The sequence below is a fragment of the Myodes glareolus genome, chromosome 2, assembly GCF_982192425.1.
Source record: "Myodes glareolus chromosome 2, mMyoGla1.1, whole genome shotgun sequence".
NCBI classification, from domain to species: domain Eukaryota; kingdom Metazoa; phylum Chordata; class Mammalia; order Rodentia; family Cricetidae; genus Myodes; species Myodes glareolus.
Window position 1 is genome coordinate 124,254,144 of NC_142027.1, and position 20,160 is coordinate 124,274,303.

Consider the following 20,160-nt stretch of genomic DNA (forward strand, 5'->3'; position numbering starts at 1 on the left):
CCAAACCCTGGCTCCCAGGTAGAGACAGATTGGAGCTCTACCTGGCTGCATAAACTGGACAAGGTACAACCCTGCTGTTTACTCTGGTGCACAAGGTGATTGACAACACATACCCACAAAAAGGAGAGTCTAGTAGCTGCCCTGGCACCCACCTGGTGTTTAACAACGGCAGGTATCACAACTGGCTGGCAGCAGAGTCTCCTACAAGCAACGCTCCAGACTTGTGCAGAAGCAGCCAGAGCAGGCATCCATCCTCTTTATCCACCTGATTTTATTATTTATTACAATAGGTTAAGCCACGAAACTCATGATCTGAATTTTTTTTTATTTTCTGAAATGAAACCATTGTACATTGTACAAACAATATCTACTGATGGAATAAATAAGTGAAAAATTATACTGCTGTACAACACACCAAAAAAATTGTAAGAGAGGAAAAAAAAGGTAACAGTGAAAAAAAAAGGTCTTTATATCTCTAACCAGGTCCTCGGCGATAACTAACATTCCAAACCATGACACCGTCTGATGGGCAGTCACCACCCTCTAGGAACCAGTCAATAGCCTTCCGGGTTGTGGGTGTAAGTGCCAGCACTTTGTGGAATGTGTAGCCGCCATTCCCCCACCTTCAAGTTTTGGGGGAAGTTTGCCCTGGGAGCCCTTTAGGCCATGGGGCCTGATGTCCACGGAAGGCATTTGCTTAGGATCCCCAGCCCCTGGCTCGGCCAGATGAAAGGTCTTAGATTCTGTGGCGGGGATGAGGGCAGGGGTTCAGGAATGGGGACCATCGGCTCCAGAGAGAGGACCGTGGCGGGGAAGGAAGCACATTGATTTTGCAGTCTGACCGCTCCGCGTGGAAGGCTTTCCTGGCCAGCGTGCAGTGCAAGGCTGCTGGCTCTTTGCCTGGCGTGGCCGTCGGGGGCACCCGAATGGTCCCCATCAACGGCCCATTCCTACCTTCAGGCACTTCAGAGAAAAACTAATGACAGCCTCGGTACCGTGGACCTCGTCGTTGTCTTCATCCTCAACTGCGTCAGCTCCTCTTGACTGTCCGGAGAGGCTGCAGTGGACAGAAGAGGTGCAGGTGGCCCTGGCCGCCCTGCTGGCTCCGTGGATGCATGTGCTGGGCTCTCCTTCAGCTGTGTATGTTGTAACCGCTTGTTTCCCAGAAAAAGAAATAAATATCCAAATTCATCTTTCACCAAAATGGAGTTTTGCTGCAAAAGAAAAATGTTGCCCTAACTCTAGAATCTGGAGGTAAAGCCGCCTTGACCTTGAGATATGTTGGAGGTCGTGCATCTGGTTGCTTTCCAGCAAAGACACAGAACACAGTTCTTCATAGAACTGACTGCCTGAGGGGCAAAATTGCTAAGTACAAGAATTTTTTTTAAGACAGAAACATTTTAGCATTGCTAACTTCAACATTAAGATTTTCAAAGTTTTTTTCTTCCCTTATTTCAGGAGATATTTTTGCATGAGGTATTTAAAATTCAGGAACATTTTGATTCTTCGTGAGTATAGGAAATAGACAGCTCCCTTGAAAACAGAAGAAGAAATCGGAGCTCTCCTCCCCTCAGAAACTCTTAGAAAATGGAGCCTGGCAGACACTTCTCATGATGATTGGGAGAAAGATCCACACGTCACAAGGTGGTACCTGAATATGCACCAATTAGCAAACAAAACAAAAAAACAAAACAAAAAACAAAACACCCCACTCCCCCCACCCCAACATACAACTTGTAGGGAGTCAGCGCTCCAGTGCAGTAAGAAAGCGCGGGGGAAGCCGGCAGGTCTGAGGGGTCCGTGGGGGAATTAAGAGCAAACCAGGCCTCAGAACTCAACAGGTGGGCAGCTCGTCCAAGGGGTGTCTCCACTGAGTGAGAGAAAGCTGTCTCGGTGCAATTGAGGGCAGGGGAAGGGGGAGCCTCCGTGGCTCCTTTCTGGGGCTGTGTGCAAATCTTCCCAGTTCCTCGGTGCCTTGGTTCTGGCCTTTGAGGCCCAATTGTTAAGGTCCGCTCCCCAATGAAGGCTGACAGCTCATGCTGGGAACAAGACTCCATCCACCTGTTGCCTCTGAGAGTCAGGACATGATGCCAGGAGCATCTGGCCTGGGATCTGGGGTGGGAGGACAGGGGACAGGGACGGAGGGCGTCAGGTTTCCATGGATTTGAAATCCAAGCAATGTCCTGTGGGAGAGTTCAGCACCAGCTTTTCCTGCTGCCTGCTCCCAACCTCCCCAGCCCTGTATCCTAAGGAGACAAGCTCAGTCAGTCATTCTGTCCTCGGAGGGCCTGGAGAAAGCAGTGCCAGTGGTGGCGAGAGTGGGGGGAAATAGGGTGGAAGTGCCAGAAGAATCTAAAGGCTTTGCATGTCAATCTGGGCTACCGCGGCTTGCAAACCCCCGAGCCTCCACGGCTCCAGGAGGCGAGGGCATGTCCTGAACCAAGGAGGCCAGCCCTTGGGAAACGAGGCTGACACTTGTAGCCCTAGGGGCCCTGGACGTTGGGGCTGGCTCCAGGTAGGGTGCAGGGTGTGCCCAAACACTGCCCACCTGACCAGGAGCCGCTCAAGGTGCCTGATCTCCTGTTGCTCTACCTGCCTGCTCTGAAGCAGTCTCGGGGCAGGGAGGAGAGAGACAGGAAGGGGGCAGCAGCCAATCAAAACGAATGGGCACTTTGCCAGGAGAGATGCAAAAACCAGGAAGCATGCCAGAGGTAACCTCTAGGGTACAAGGCACAAAAAAAGAAAGCGGAAGGAATTGGTTGAAGAGTGAAAAAGCCCCTATGAAAAGCAAATTCCTGACTGGTACCACCCTCAAATAGCTTATATCATTAAATAGAGAAGTGGGGGCAGGGGATACAGCAGCAACACAAATGTAATCTTGGCTTCCGAGACAGTGTGCAGACACTCCTGAGCTGTCGGCCCACTTCCCAAGGACAGTCACTTGAAGGTTCGAGTGTTTCGCTTCACAGCAGAGCTCGCCAGCGTCTGAGAAGTTCCACCGTTCTAGGTTTTTCTTGGATTTGCACTTAGTAAACTTGAAACGTTAGTTCTGTTCGCACCCAAGAGGAATCGCTTGGGCAGCGTTCTAGAATTAAGCCTGCTGATGTACCTGCCATGAAACATGGACCAAAGGGTTCCACTGGGTGTCTACATCTCTTCAGAGTTCTGTTGAGAACATTCCAGCTTCATCTTTTTAGAGGGTGGCACTCCTTCCAAATCCTTCAGGGGAAGAAGAGAAGGAACTGGGGTCAGTGTAAGCAGGGAGGGCAGTTAGGACACGGGTGGGACAGCAGACTGGCTCCAGAGGGAAGCGAGCTCTAACCAGCCCCACGAGCACTGCCTGTGGGGAGGAGAGGGTCCAGTCACACGGCAAACTTGAAATCCAAATGGTTTGGAGAGCGTGTGAAACCCACTTACTCTATGATCACTGTTACTCTGAACCATGACACAGGCTGTTCCCTCTGTATTTTTAGCCCCTGGCCTTTAATTCCACAAAGCCTAGACCATGTTTCCCTTGTGAGGAGTCTTCCTGTCTGTAACTGCGGGGTAAGCACCTGAGTGGAAGGCTCTGTTGTGTGGACTGTTGTCCCTCAGGCTACAGACACAGCTTGCTGCAAATGCTGAGCTCATGCTGAGTGGACATATGGACATTATTCTAGGGAAAGGGGTTCATCCTTGTCACTGAATTCCCCAGAAGTCTTCTGACACCCAAAAGGGTATTCACTCACCAGCTGTCACCTCTGGTCTCTCAGACCCCAGCCATCACCCGAGACCAAACTGCAGACAGTATCCATGCTAACTGCGCTCCCTGGCCTCTGATGTCTTCATGTTACCACAGGTGTGGAATAAAGCCTGTGCCTGGACAGCCCCCTCTTTCCAGTCATCCCATCCCGCGAAGCCTGTACTCTTCCTGGGCTCATGGCTCTCAAACCCGAGGTACAGGAGACTCCTCTCAATCTAAAGAGAGCCCAGGTCACCAGGCTCATCTCATGCTTCTTTGCATCAACCCACGCCATCTCTCAAGACAGAGGCTTAGTGTCCTGTGTCTGTCTATAAAACTTCTCTGCCTGAGCCACCCTAGTCCCGGGATAGGGCTTGGTCTGTAGCATGTGCTGTGTTAACTGTGTCAAGGAGAAACCAGTCTGGGCATCAGAACTAAACAGAAGGCTGAGAGAGCGTTCTCTGAGGACTCGGGACAAGGCCTGGCATCAGGGAAGGGGGCTCTCTTCCTCACTACCTTGGAATTTAATTTAATGTTTTATTACGTTCATTCTTTATATGCACTGGGCGTGCACATGGATATGTGTAGAGAGGTCAGAGGATAGCTTGAGGGAGTCATTTTTCTCTTTCCACTACATGGGTCCTAGATTGTGAACTTAGGTCATCAGGCCTGGCGCGGTGCCTTGACCAGTGGCGTCACCTCACTGCTCACCCTCCGCCTCCTTTGAGACAGGGTGTCACTATGCAGTCCTAGTTGGCTGGGAACCCAGTGTCTAGACCAGTACTGAACTCACAGCCATCCGCCTGCCTCTGCCGCACTCCCAAGTGCTGGGATTAAAGGCCCGCGCCACCACACCTGGCTTCCCGGTTTGCTTTTTGAAGGGAGACACAGATATAAGAGCGGGCAAAGGTGCTGCCAGGACTGTTGGGTCTGGCTGAAGGAGGATCCTTCTGCCGTGCTGAGGATCTAGTAGGGTGAGTCAGCTTGGGCTGTTCCACATCAAGACAGAGAAGAGGAAAGTCTCTGGGCTCTCAGGAAGAACAATAGACTTAGGTCAACAAAAAGGGGTCATCCTGGCCCCAGAGCGAGGAACATTTTTCTTCTTTCCCCTTTTTTATGATGGGACATGCTAGGCAAGGACTCTACCACTGAGTTACATACAGCTGATGCTTCTTCAGAATCTCACATCTTTTAAAAATTCTACTTTTAAAACTTGATTTATTTATTTTGCGTGAATGAATGCATGCATGTAAGGGCACCATGTGCCTTTGTCAGGTCCCCGTAGAACTGGAGACAGACGGTCGTGAGCTCGTATGTGGGTGCTGGCAATGGAACCTGGGTCCTCTGTAAGTAGTAAGTGCTCTTAACCCCTGAGCTGTATCTCCAGCCCCTCTTCTGTCAACACAACACAGTGGCCCCGGCCGATGACATCTGTGTGTCTACACTGGGCTCTGGCTGGCACCTTACCCATATTTTCTCATCTAATCTTCATTGGCGGCTGACAGATGAGGCCTGGCAATGGCAGATGCCCAGGGTCTCAGGGATGCAGCTGTGGATAGCACCTGAGGCGTCACACATGATCAGCAGGTGCTGTGCCACTGAGCTGCAGGCCCAGCTCCCCCCTCCCACATCTAGCAGCACCTTCTCATCATGGTGAGCATAGCACCTCCTAGAGATCTGGGCCTATTCTAGGTAGTGAGGACACAGGGCAGGCCAGACAGAGACGTGTGAGCTCTCATTAAGTCTCCCAGGCTAGCTTTGAACTTGTGATTCTCCTGCCTCAACTTCCCAAGTAGCTGGGATTATTGGCTTGCACCTCCCTACCCATTAGGTTGGAGCGGGATTGGAACCTGAATGAGACTCCATTTTATCTGCCTCCTGCCCCTGGGTCTTATTTTTGCACGGAACAATTCGAGAGATGTTTATGTTCAGTTACAACACAGAAGCGGTCTGAGCAGGGGGCTGGATCAGAAGCAAAATTCCAAAGAAGAACCTATCTGGCTTTCAGGTGTCTGGGATCGAATCTTCTTTAACCTTAAAGAACGTGGGGTCACTGGGATGAGGTGGTACTTTCACGGACCCAAAAAATACCGTCACCAAGCTGAGACTAGAACACGAGTGTGCATGCTCTACCCCAGAGGCTTCCTGAAGCAGGACCACAAGTCCCTCCTAACACGGTGGCCCCAGGTGACAGAGGCTAACACATTCAGCCGCTGTCCAGTGGACAAGCAGTGTTCTAACTGTACGACAGTGAAGCGGCTGGACTTTCAGTGGACCGCGGAGAACCCTAGCTCCGCCCCAGCAGGGCCTGGCTGCGGATACCTGAGAGACTGCCGAAGTTTCCGCTGCCAACCCCGACTCTGCAGACGGCTGCCGTTCTACTTTTTCTGAGCTGATCATTGAGTTTTCCATCGAAGACTGTGAATTCTGCTCATCAGAAGCATCTGAGCAAAAAGCAAGACGACAGAAGCTGTTTTCAGACGCCTGAGAAGTAGCACCAGAGGCACCAAATACTAAAAATACCCGGATCTGGGTACTTTTGTGGCTGAGAACTTCCAGAGTTAGATGAGCTAAAACTTGGGAAGTTTTTCGTTTATCTGGTAACAAGGTAGGCCACAGGGGGGCTCTGTGGGTCTCCAAACCTCCTTCCATGCATGCCTACCCTGCCTGAAGAACTACTTTGTACACAATGCTGCCAGTGTCTGGTGCCCTCTGCTGGGCACCAGGTACCGTAGCAATCATTCCCTGGCTCCCACAGACTTCAGCAGACTTTTGAAGAGAGAGCCGACTTTTCCCAAATAAGTTTTTCAAAGGGTTATTTCTCTTTTATGTGGATGGGTGCTGTGCCCGCATAAGTGCACCACATGTGTGCCCTTGCCTGCAGTGGCCAGGGAGGAACATGCAATCCCCTGGAATTGGAGTTACAGATGGCTCTGAGCCACCAAGGGGGTGCTTGGAACCAAACCAGGGTTCCCTGCACATACGCTTAACCACTGAGTCATCTTTCTAGTCTCTAATCTTAAAACAAACAAACAAACAAACAAACAAACAAACAAAAACAAAAGAAAGAAACAAAACCCCACATTTGTTTATTTACTCTATGTACTTACATGCACAGAGAGCGTGTGGCGGAGAGGACAACCTGATAGAGTGTTCTCTCCTACCATGTGAGTTCTGATGACTGAACTCAAGTTGGCAGGCTTGGGGACAAGCACCTTCACCTGCTGAGCCATCCTGCCACCCCTTAGACCAGCCTCCGAATCTCTAAGTAGTTAAGAATAACCTTGCACGTCTGGTCCTATGGACTCTACCTCCTGAATGCTGGGACCCACAAGTGTGCACTGCCATAGTATATTCAGTTCTGAGGATCAAACCCAGTGCTTCCTGAATGCTTGGCCAAGTGAGCACGCCACCAACTGAACTAAATCCCTAGCCTAAAATTTCTCTTAATAATTAAGGACGTTTCTCTGGTGACCAGAGTAATGACTAGCTGTAAAAATCCGATCTCGCTGGGAGCTTCCACTTGTAAAAGCTGAATGGTCCTGTAGCATCCGTGCCACAAGACGGTATGCGAGCCAGGGACTAAGCTGGAGACTCAAAAACACAGAGACAGACAGACAGACAGACAGACAGACACACACACACACACACACAAAGAGAGAGAGAGAGAGGCGGAGATGTGGGTCACTCTTGATACAAGAGTGCCACACTCTATTGTGCTGGGGGCAGCTTATATAGGGACCCTTTGCCTGCTGGAGTGAACTGAGCAAAACACCTGTGTGGCACTGCTCCGAGCATGAGACCCTGATGGCTGGGGACTGGGTTCTGATGAGGCCTGCAGCTGAAAGATCCTGAGAGCTGGGCGTGGCTAAGGAGCCCTATATAAGCTGCCCCTGAGCACAATAAAGTGTGGCACTCTTGTATCAAGAGTGACCCATGTCTCCTTTCCTCCCTCCCTCCCTCCCTTCCACTCTCTCCCTCTCTCTCTCTGCTCACGTACTGTCTTGTAGTGGCACAGGCACTACAGGACCATTTGGCTTTTTACAACTAACCATTGAGAAAAGAGAGGAAAAAAAAAAGTTAAAATCAACTGTGCCGGGCAGTGGTAGTGCATGCCTCTCGATTCTGGAAAAAAGGAAGGAGGGCCTGCAAAACCCCACCTGAGCCGGAGCTGCTCACACAGGCCACAACGACAGGTCACCCTGACTTTATCAATTTAGATTTTACTTATTTATTTATTTTGGTTTTTCAAGAAAGGGTTTCTGTGTATCAGCCCTAGCTGTCCTAGAATTAGCTCTGTAGACTAGGCTGGAGATTCGCCTGCCTCTGCCTCCTGAGTGCTGGGATGAAAGTTGCCATCACTGCCTGGCCCTTAAATTTAATTGGAGGGGGCACGAGCACCTCAGTGAGGGGTTCGCAAAGGCTATGGGTGTTGGATTCCTGAGAACTAGAGTTACAGGAGTTGTAAACTGCCCAACATGGGTGCTGGGAATCTAACTCAGATCACTGTTAACTGCTGAGCCATCTCTCCAGCCCTCACCCTGGTTTTACCTTATGTCTTCTTGTCTTCTTTGCCTCCTCCTTCAAATTTTTTTTTTTTTGAGACAGCATGTCTTCTTCCTCTTTTCTCCTCCTCCTTCTTCAAATTTTTTTGCGATACTATTTCTCCGTGTATCCCTGGCTGTCCTGGATCTCAGTCTGTAGAACAGGTTGGCCTCACCCTAACAGGGATCCATGCATTTCTGCCTCCTGAGTGCTGGGATTTAAAGGCATGTGCCACCATCATCCAGCCTCACCCTGGTTTTAAAAAGTCTACTAAGCAGCCACGGTTTACTTTCTGAGGCAGAGGAAAAACAAAGAGCAAAATCCAAACACGAACTAAAAGAATATATAAGTAGTGTGGGCACATAGCCAGCAGCTGTCTCGAGTCTGAGGCAGGTAGGGTGCAGACGGCTAGCATGCAGGGCGGGTAGGAGCTCCCAGGCCCTGCTGGCGCTCTGCTCCTATCCAAACCAGCAGCTCGCCTTTCCGTGGCTCGTCAGAGTTCCTGTTCACAGCACTGGGACCGGAGCAGGGGCGGGGGCGGGGAGGGGGCGCGCTCCACTTACAACTCGGGATGCAGAGGGATGAAGTTTAGAGACAGATTTAAGTTCAAACACTGCCATTGCCCCTGCTGAACCACGGGATCCTGCCCAAGATCCCTGCCTTCCCTATAAATACAATGTTGACAATAGCCACCCTGGCCACTGGCATAAGGCTGTGTAAAAAACTAGCATTTGGAAGGCTGAGGCAGGGCAAATAAGAATATAAGGCCAATCTGGGCTATGTAGTGACAACCTATCTCAAAAACATGCCCTCCCCAACTGCAAATTAACTCTAGGTGGAAGTAACTGGCGGACTATCTAGGACACAGACTCAAACTCTCTGTAAACCTGGAGGTTCTTTCAGAGTTTAGTATCGTCTACTTATTTATTATATATGCTGGCCTAGTACTCACTGGACAACTCAGGCTGGCTTCAGCTGTTGCAATCTTCCCTTGGTCTCTTGAATGTTGTGACTATAGGCCCATGCCTGAATGTCTGGCTTAGATTTGCCTTGAAAATCCACATTAACGGCAGTTCCTCAAAAACTTAAAACACATGACCTAGAAATTTTATTTTCAAAAGAACTAAAGTCAGAGACTTACAGAGTCTTGACTATGAATGCCACAGTGGCACTATTCCCAAAGATGACAGCAACAGTGGGAACAGCCAAACGGAGAAACAAAATGTGGTCTTCCTTACAGAGGAAGGCCAGGCAGACGACTGGGGGCAGGCGGTAAAGGTACTCGCCACACAAGCCTAAAAATCCAGATTTGCTCCTCAGAATCCATGTAAAATGAAGGTGTAGCGGCACACGTCTGTAATACCAGCACTCTTGTGACTACAGCGAGACGGGAAGTGGAGGCTGGAGACTAGTCGGCTCCGAAGGGCAAGGCCAGCTGGCCTGGACTGTACAGCACAGCAGTCACAGCCTTGACCGGGTGGAAGGCAAGATACATCACATTCTTTATGCAAAGTGTCCACTCTCACCAGCACACACACGCAGCAAACTGGTCATTATGAGGAAGGCATAGACGGATTATGCAGTATGCACAGTTTCTTTGTGGACTGAGGAAAAAGTTCTGGAACGAGACATAATATTCTAGACACTGGTGAACTGTTTTTCACTTAGAAATGGTTCAGTTTGGGGGCTGGAGAGATGGCTCAGCACTTAAGAGCCCTGGCTGCTCTTTCAGAGGTCCTGAGTTCAATTCCCAGCAACCACATAGTGGCTCACAAGCATCTGTAATGCAATCTGGCACCCTCTTCTGGCATGCAGGCATACATGCAGACAGGACACTATATATACATAATAAATAAATCTTAAAAAAAAAAAGAAATGGTTCAGTTTGCTGGGTGGTGGTAGCATACGCCTTTAATCCCAGCACTTGGGAGGGGGGCAGAGGCAGAGGCAGGCGGATCTCTGTGAGGTCAAGGCCAGCCTGGCCTACAGAGTGAGTTCCAGAACAGTCAAGGCTATACAGAGAAATCCCATCTTGAACACCCCCCCCCAATACACACACAAAAAGAAAATAAAAAACAAAGAAAAGAAACGGTTTAGTTCAATATTTTTTCTTTCTTTTTTGGCGGGGTGGGGAGGTGGGCCCTGGGTGTTGAACCGGGGCTTTCTCATGGGCCAAGCATGACATCTACCTACAGCCCAGCTTCACCAGCTGGAAAAGTGGTTCATTTCACATTACTTCCTTTTCTCTCTTTGGAGATAGGTTTGACAGTGAAGCTGTGGGGCACAGGCTAGTCTCGGGTCTGTGATCTTCCTGCTCCAAGCCTCTTGAGTGCTGGGATTACATGTGGGCACCACCAGGTCTGGGCATGAATTTTAAGTTACTACATAGGAGAAGCTGGGAGCTGGTGAGAGGCTCAGGGATTAAAGGCACCTGCTGCTCTGCTCTGGCAGAGAACCTGAATTTGGTTCCTAGCACCCAATCACTGGTAACGTCAGTCCTAGGAGATCTTACTCCCTCTTCTGATCTTTCGGAGTATCATGCACACACGTGGTACAAATGCATACCTACAGGTCAAGCACTTTCACACATAAAATTTTTTTAAAAAAGGAAAAGTTAGAGGGCCAGGCAGGGTGGCGCAGTCCTGTGTGGGCTTCAGGCTAGCCCAGGCTACTGAGATCCTAACCCAAAAATAAAAGAGAGAAAGAAGAAAACGAAGAAAATTTGGGCATGGCAGTAGTGCATATTTGTTTGGATTTTTGTTTGTTTGTTTAAGACGGGGTTTCTGTGTATTTTTGGCGTGCACCATCGCGCCTGGTTTGGCAGTGCATATTTGCAGCCTCAGCATTTGGGAGGTGGAAGTCTGGAGTTCAAGATCAGCCTTGGCTGCTACATGATATTCCGCTTGGAGAGAAGAAAAAAACCAGATTAATTTTGTATTCTATTTCTTTTGTTTGCTTTAACAAAACACATATGTAACTGACCTAAAAAGTCTGCCTTATCGGTGGCATTTGCCTCTGTGGCCAGTTTGTTTTCTGCATGCACCGGGCTCTGCAGATGGAGGAGAGGAGGGTTTATGCCCCAGACAGTCAGTTACAGGAGATCTGGAGATTCACACTGCCTGTTTGCTGGCAGAGGCATGCCCGGGCTCGAGGCTTCCTTGAGAGCCAGGCCTGAGGTCTCAGATGGAGCCAATGGTGCAGTTTGCAGCATGCCAGGGCTCAAGACAGCAGCCTGTTCTCTGAGCATTCTGGTGCCTCTGGAACTCACCCAGGGGAAATTATTTTCCCGGGACCTAAATTTAGTTCAGGGAACTTGGACATTATGTCATTCCCTGAGCTTAACCAGCAGTAAACAAGTTCAAAGCAAGGTCAACAGCTGGGGGCCAATCCACCCTGTCCCAGTTTACCTACCGGTGGGGAGATCACATGGGCCCTGGGCTTATGCCCTTCGCATGGGGAGCTGGGGCAGGTGGGTACAAGCCCAGTGGCCTGAGGTGATTGGAAGAGGATCATGGTATGATTCCCACCTGGGTCTATAAAGCATTTGATGCAGTTGGGGTGTAGGGGTATAAAGGACAGCAGTCACAGAGAAATGTCACCCCAAATGTAACTCTGACAGCTGAGCTCAACTGGCTTGTTAGAGGAAATGGGAAATAAGGCTATAGCTGGACGGCAGGATAGGAATGAAGCCTGTGTGGCTCCAGAGGTGACACACTTGCCCTTGTAAGCTCAGAACCCCCGCCCCCACACACATACGGGGTGGGGGGGCTCTCCTCAGCTCTGCAGCCCCTCCCACCCATATTTCGCTGAGCACTTTGCTGCTATCACTACCTCCTTCATCCTTGTTACCCCCCTGACAAAGGAAGCCACTTTTATCGGTCCCATTTTAGAAACAAAACAACAGGTAGGTGCATCTGTAGCCCCAGCCCCTCTGCCTTCTGTGTTATCTAACCAACTATCCGCTGGGAAGCCTAGTGGGTTTGCCCTAACTATAAGGGCCCTCAAGGGAGAGGAGAGGTCATGCTCATAGATGTAGACGGCAGGGAGTTTTAGCTATTGTATCATAGCTCACTATTATAGGGAAACGTGTGTGGGGGCACAGCTAGGGACAGGGAGCTACTGGCAGAGAGTAGGGTGTTATGCAGCTTCCTGAACATACAGGACAGCCCCATAGCAAAGCATTCCTTAGTCTCCAAAGCCAACAGTGCTGAGGCCAGGAACCCTTGCTCTGGCAGAAAGTCATATTATCCATTACCTCCCTGGAGGAAACTCCAACAAGACTGCCACATTCGTGTGTGTGTGTGTGTGTGTGTGTGTGTGTGAGAGAGAGAGAGAGAGAGAGAGAGAGAGAGAGAGAGAGACTGGGGATTAAACCTAGGCCTTGTAAGCCTGATAAGAGTTCTGTCATTGACCTATAGTTTCAGCCTTTTATTTATTTGTTTTATTTTGTGTATGAGTATTCTCATTGCATGTAAGTGCACCACATACATGCTGCGCCCTTGCAGGGCAGAAGGCGGCACTGGATTGTGTCCCCTAGAACTGGAGTTACAGACAGGTATGAGTTACCATGTTACTGGGAATTGAACCTGGGCTCTCTCTGTTAGAGTAACCAATACTCTTAACCACTGAGCCATCTCTCCAAACTTACTTGTTTTGTTTTGTGTGAGCCCAAGATTTGCTCTGTAGCCCAGGCTGGCCTCACACTGGTCAACTTGTACCTGCCTCTACTGACCTGGAATTACAGCCAGTCACCAGACCTTGCACCACCTCCTCTGCTCCTAGCTGCCACCCTCCCCGACACCGAGGATCGCTGCTGCAGTCTCGCAAACATGTCACCTCCACCCTAAGCACCACGTCATTTTTTTGTTTGTTTGTTTTTTCCTTTAAAGATTATACAGTGTCCTGCTTGCATGCATGTCTGCAGATCAGAAGAGGGCACCAGATCTCATTACAGATGGTTTTGAGCCACCATGTGGTTGCTGGGATCTGAACTCAGGACCTCTGGAAGAGCAACCAGTACTCTTAACCTCTGAGCCATCTCTCCAGCCCCCACCTTTTCTCAGTTCTTTAGGTCTAGTCAACCCATGCTCTTGTCTCTCTGCTCATAAAAAGCCAGGGGACAATGGCTTTTATGAGCTCACCACCTTTGGAGTTCAGCCCCCTCTCTGACTTCCATCTTACTTTTCCAATCCCTCACTTCTCCCCCCCCCCCCCCCCCCCGAGACAGGGTTTCTCTGTAGCTTTGGAGCCTATGCTGGAACTAGTTCTTGTATCCCAGGCCTTGAACTCACAGAGATCCACCTGCCTCTGCTTCCCGAGTGCTGGATTAAAGGCGTGAGCCACCACCGCTTGGTTCTCATTTCTTTTTATGTTTTTTTTTTTAGACAGGGTTTCTCTGTGGCTTGGAGGCCTGTCCTGAAACTCTGTAGACCAGGCTAGCCTCAAACTCAGAGATCCGCCTGCCTTTGCCTCCTAAGCACTGGGATTAAAGGCGTGATCACCGTGAGATAGATATATATATATATATAATCTGCAACCCAGCTGGCCCTAAACTCCTGATCCTCTCGCCTCTACCTACCAAGCGCTAGGATCACAGGCATGAACTACATGCTCAGTTTATGTGGTGTTGGGGATGGAACCCAGAACAATTGTCTGATTTCTCCTTTTTTGATTTTTGTTGTTTTTTGAAATAGGGTTTCTCTGTGTAGCCCCACAAACTCATTCTTTATGTAGATCAGACTGGCCCCGAACTCACAGAGATCTGCCTGTCTCTACCTCCTAAGAGGATCATAGGGTTTCTCTCTGTAGCTTTGGTGTCTGTCCTGGAACTCACTCTGTGGACCAGGCTGGCCTTGAACTCACTGAGATCTGCCTGCTCTCTGCCTCTGGAGTGCAGGGATTGAAGGCGTGCGCCACCACTGCCTGGCTGAATTCTCCTTTTTTAATGGCTCTAAATCAGGTCTTACTTTTCTTCTATGGTCATGGTCTGGGCTTGGCACACTGCAAAGCACTCCTTAAAATACCCGTGGCTTGTCTGGCTGCAGGCTGCTGAGCAGCAGCCCCTCTGCGCCCCATCCCTGGACGGCAAGTACCTTCAGCTCCAGGGTGCTCTTTTCCATCTGCCTGTGCCTCATCAGCCTTGGCTTCGGGGCCGTCACTGGGCACAGGTGCGCTGGGCTCTGGGGCAGGGCTGGAGTTGCTGCTGGTCTCTTGTTTGATGGGAGAGGCGTCTGCTATGGAGCTCTGGTTGCTGTTATCATCTGCACAGGAACAGAGCACAGGTTGACATCCTATAGCTGCTGAGAGGGTAGCGTGGGTGGGCGTGCCTGGCTAGGGCTCAGCTTTCCTATGCCTCAATGCCTTTGCCCTCACAACCTGTGAGGCCAGGAAGTTTCGGAGCTAGATTACCTCCTCCTACACCTCCCCCACAGTTCCTAGCTAACTAAGGAGGTCCCTGTGTCTGGGGCCAGACAGAGATGGTGGCAGATTGGTAACAGCCAGAGGCTGGGAAGCTCCTGGCCTTGACAGGACCCCAGCTGCTCAGGAAGCCAGTGAACATTTCAACATGCAAGGAGGGGCTACTGACTCTGCGGGGAAGAGGCTATTTTCTTTAAGGGTGTCACCCTTAGTAGGCTGACCAAGCTCCAGTGGACTGGGCCACACCATGAATATATGCGCAACACAAATTAGATTCAGTGGGCTATCAAAAAAATAAATGAATAAATAGAGAGAGCCGAGTGGTGGTGGCGCACACCTTTAACCCCAACACTCAAGAGGCAGAGGCAGACAGGTCTTTGAGGTCAGCCTGGTCTACAAGAACTAGTTCTAGGACAGATTTCAAAGCTACAGAGAAACCCTATCTCGAAAAACAAAACAAAACAAAACAAAAAAGCAACAAGAAAAGAGGACACACAGGCCTGGAGAGATGGCTCAGCAGTGAGAACACCTGCTGCTCTCCCGCAGGACGCAGGTGTGGCTGCCAGCACCCGCAGGTGTGGCTGCCAGCACCCACACGGCGGCTCATAAACACCCATAACTCCAGTTCCAGGGGATCTGACCCTCTACCAGCCTCCATACATGCGACAAACAAACATGAAATAAAAATAAAGAAATCTTTTTTCTTTAAACATGGTTTCACTACGTAGCCTTAGCTGACCTGGAACTTGTTATGTAGACCAGGCTGGCTTTGAACTCACACCTGCCTCTGCCCCCCAAGTACTAGGATTAAAGGTGTGTGCTACAATGCCCAGATAAAATAATTAATCTTTCTGGGTGGTGGTGGCACATGCATTTAATCCCAGCACTTGGGAGACAGAGGCAGGCTAATCTCTGTGAGATCGAGGCCAGCCTGATGCACAAAGTGAGTTCTAGGACAGGCTTCAAAGCTACACAGAAAAACCCTGCCTCAAAAAGAGAAAAAGAGAGAGGGGAAAAAAAGGAAGATAATAAACCTTTTTTAAAATATGGGAACAGGGAAGAAGGTTGGGACGGATGGAGTGGCTCTGGAAAGTCTTATGGGGTGAATATAATAAAAACACATTGTACATATATCAAATTCTCAAAGAATAAAAATGTTGAAAAAAACCATTGGGGTCATGAGAACTAATTCTGGGTGGGGAAACCAGGCATTTTGTGCATGTAGCCTTGAAATAGTGTTACTACAACATTCTACCTCATTTCCTGAAGTTTCAGACTGGATTCTTGTTGAAGCAATATAAAAGGGAAAGCCAGGCATGGTGGCTTTAAGTCTAGCACTGGGTAGGCAGAGTCAGGTGATCCCTGTGAGTTCCAGGCACAACAGGGCTATGTAGCAAGAGAACCAGAAATCATTACTTATTTATTATTTCTTATGTGTGTGTGCCTTCAGGTAATTCTGTGCACCATCACACACACGCTTGTGGGAAGCAGAAAAGTTCCCCTGAAACTCCAGGTGGTTACAAAGTGGTGCTGAGAACAGAATTCAGGTCTTCTACTAGAGAAATAAGTGCTTTTAGCCGCTCATCCATCTCTCCAAAGACTGAAATCACTTTTTTTCTCCAAAGATTTTATTTATTTATTATGTATACAGTGTCCTGCCTGCATGTATGCCTGCAGGCCAGAAGAGGGCACCATATCTATTACAGATGGTTGTGAGCCACCATGTGGTTGCTGGGAATTGAACTCAGGACCTCTGAGAAAACAGCCAGTGCTCTTAACTGCTAAGCCATCTCTCCAGAACTGAAATCATTTTTTATAAAATGTATTTAAAATTTTTTTTGAGACAATGGTTTCTCTGTATAATAGCCCTGGGCTGTCCTGGAACTCACTCTGTAGTCCAGGCTGGCTTCAAATTAAGAGATCTGCCTGTCTCTGACTGACTCTTGACTGCCAGGATTAAAGGCGTGCCCCACCACTGCGCAGCCCTTATTTTAATCATGTGCTCGGCTTGTGTGTGTGCAGGTGGCTATGTGCACGTGAGTGGAGGTGCCCATTGGAAGCTCTGGATCCCCTGGAGTTGGAGTCACAGGCATCAACCACAAGACTAGTGCTGGAAACTGAACTCAGATCCTCTGGAAGAGCATCAAATGCTCTTAACCACTTGAGCCATTTCTCCAGCCTCACCCACAAAATGTTTTAAATTATTTTATGTGTATGAATGTTTGTTTACATATATGCCTGCATCACATGCATGGTTCGGCACCCATAGGGCATTAGAGCTCTTGGGTTTGGAGTTATGGATGCTGGGAATTGTACCAGGGTTAGCTGAGCAACCAATGCTTGTAACCACTGAGCCATCTCCCCAGTTCCCACCCTAACCACACCAATAACTTTTCCTGGTACTCAAAGCAGAGGCAGATGAATCTCTTGAGTTCTTGGCCAGCCAAGGCTGCCCCCCTCATAAGATTCTGTCCCCCAGACAAACCAATGAAAACTGTCTACATACTTCTTTATTTTGTTTGCAGAGGTTCACACCTGTGTGGAGGTCAGAGGACAGTCTGGCATCTGCAAATGTCCAGGAATCTGACCTTGGGTCTTCAGGCTTTTCTGAAAGTGCTTTTACACACTAACCCATTTCCCTGGCCCAGAATCAGCTTTAAAAGAAGGCTGGCATACGTCTCATGGTCAGGTACTTCCTAACCTCCCCAATGCCCCGAGTCTTATCCCCATTATGGGGAAAACAAAAGCAAATACAAAAACAAAGGAAGGAGAAATGGCGAAGAACACTAAATATTAAAGAAACATAAGAGACCTAGCCACTAAGTATGATGTGTGCCAATTATTTGGATCTAATTTGGAACGCACCGGCTTTAACACATTTTGGAACAATTGGGGAATTTGCATACAGTCTGAATTTTTAAAGCTATTAAGGGATTATTTTTAATTCTGTTAGAAGAGATAATGGCACAGTGGGTCTGGGGAAATGTCATCCTATGGCAACGGATGCTGAGATGGGTAGGTATAGATAGATTAAACATGTCTGGGCGGGGAGGAATTCAGCTCAAACTGCAGACAACTGTCAGGGCTCCAGACTTCACACCCGAGACATGTGTTTTTTATGCAAATTACATGTCAATCACAAACAATACATGAAAAATACATGTGGCAAATATGGCCCAGTGTTCATAAAAACTGAGGCAGGGAGTCGATGGAGCTTCTCACACCGTGTTCTCTCCAATGAGACTGATGCAGAGAGGAGAGGCTGGGGAAGTGGTGCTCGCGGCAAAGCTGGGGACAGAGCTCGGGCCCAGGGCACAGTCATTTGATTTTTAATTTCTATAGGGGAAGCATAATCACGGCCCCAAGCACCACAAATCACACAGGTGAATCCCCACACTGGGATGAATCACGGGTGAATCAGCAAATCCCGAGTGTGATGGGGAACCGTGCCCTTGGAAGCCACCTTCTGGACCACGGTCTCCGCTCTGCCAGCTATGTATGACGCAGTCCTTTCAGATCAAAGATACCCAGTGGCAATCTTACAGAAGCACTCTATAACATGGCAGCTCATGCTTCTAATCCTAGCACTCAGGAAGAGCCAGGAGGATTACCGAAAATTTGGGACCATCTTGCTCTACACAGGGAGTTCAGGCCAGCCAGCACTTCAAATTGAGACTCTGTCTGCAACGAAATAAATAACACTATGATCGGAGGCTGTCTTTGTAGGCGATGCCATGTGTGGGACCTTGTAAAATGGAGATGGGGAGAGGCACTGCAAGAATTCTGGGCACCTATTCTGTGTCATGCACTGAGAAAGAACATTTGTAATTACTCCACTATGTTCTGAAATCAAGGTCTTGCCATGTGGTCCAGGCTAGCCCCAAACTCAGATTCCGAGTAATACTCTAGCTTAAGCTTACAAGTAGCTGGGGGACTACAGGGGCAGTGTGATGCCCAGGCACATTTAATCAACATACTGATAGACACCCATCTACCTGGTATTGCTACCAAAATTTTTACAGATGGGAGAATTGATTCCTCAGATCTGTTTTTAGACAGAGTCTCAAGTAACTCAGGCTAGCCTCAAACTCGCCCTGACACCGAGGATGACCTTGAACTCCCGATTATCCTCTGTCTCTCTCTCCAGTGCTGGGATTACAGGTGCGTGCCTCCCACCAGTCGTGGACCAAGGCTCAAACCCTCCTCTCTCTTTTACCTCCACCTGGAGGGAGCACCAGGAACTCACACAGTCCAGCAGATCTCATTTAACTATACTCTGGAATGTTGGTTACATAAAAGCATTCTCTTGTGAAATCTTGACTTGAAAAATATGTGCTCTCCTCATTTACCTTTAAGAAACTCTAAATTTTCCTAGGTCAAGACCCAAATGCATGGGTGATGAAAATTCTGTTAATAAATGATAGTAAGCATTAATGTCTAACCAGGCAGATGCAGGAGCCTGGCCTGGGAACCGGCTCCACAGCTGACATGGCTAACTCTGTGGATGACAGACAGCAGCGAGGGTGACCACAGCTCCTGCTGCCCCCTTCCCCAGTCTTCTGGAACACTCTTGCCAGGCCCGCGTCTGTCCCTAAGCCTTCGTGCTTGCTCACCCCTGCCTTGGCCTTGGCTGCTCTGAGTTACAACGGAAATGATGGGAGAAGGTGGATAGGTTGCTTATGTCCAGGAGCCGGTTCTTTCCGCACCCGTCCAAGCGGCAAGTCTAGATTCTGCCCACAAAGGCTCTCCTAAGTCAACTCTAGCACTGGAAATATTCAGCTTGCTAATGGGGCAAGGTGACATCCCTTCTCTGAGCCTTAGCTCTTCATCTGTGAGATGTGTCTCGTTACCAGACGCGTGGCACATTGTGATGGCTTCATACAGGGTAGCTGTTACCATGCCAAAGCTCTTCAGAGATTGTCTCATCTGATCCCCACGAGGAATTCATGAAGCAGCCATTGCCACCACATTCTACACGTTAAAGTCAATCAGAAGGCTAGGGGTTACGTCACTAACTCAAGATGACAGTTAGGGGAGGCGGGAAAGTCAGAGAAGGGCTGCTAGGGAACTGGGCCATAGTCCATATCTCACCCTGAGAAGGAGATGAATTATGGTGGCCTTGAACTTCTGGGATTACAGACCTATACACAAAACCCAGCTTCCACAGAGCTAGAGACAGGACCCAGAGCTTTGTGCACACTAGGGGAGCGGTTTTTTGCTTTGTTTTGTTTTTGAAACTGAGTCTCATGTGGCTCAGGTTGTCCTCGAACTCCTGATCCCTCTGCCTCCATCTCTGGAGAGCTAGAACTACAGACCTGAGCCACTATACTCAATGGGTCTTTCTCTGCTCATTAACCAGCAGCAAAACTCTTTTGTGCTTTTATGAAACCAAGCCACTAAGACACAAGTCTCCTTGATTAGGCGGCAGGGACTGGGAATCCAGAATGACTAGTTTGTGTAAATGAGGTGTGATGGAT

The 20,160-nt window shown here is 49.0% G+C and overlaps 1 protein-coding gene across 2 annotated transcripts in view; it reads right to left on the reverse strand.

Moving 5' to 3' along the window:
• Positions 1–308: 308 nt before the first annotated feature.
• The window catches only part of Bcl7a (BAF chromatin remodeling complex subunit BCL7A), a 33,514-nt gene continuing 13,662 nt past the window's right edge, over positions 309–20,160 (reverse strand). Inside the window, exons 4-7 of one of the 2 annotated variants that reach the window (XM_087903648.1) lie at positions 14,359–14,526; positions 6,044–6,165; positions 3,110–3,219; positions 309–1,154 (exon numbers count right to left, since the gene is read on the reverse strand). In XM_087903648.1, coding sequence (XP_087759774.1) covers positions 3,148–3,219; positions 6,044–6,165; positions 14,359–14,526 — 362 coding nt within the window. In that variant the 3' untranslated portion in view covers positions 309–1,154; positions 3,110–3,147. Of the gene's footprint in view, positions 3,220–6,043; positions 6,166–14,358; positions 14,527–20,160 lie in introns of both variants that reach the window. The other variant, XM_087903647.1, reaches the window with a different exon arrangement.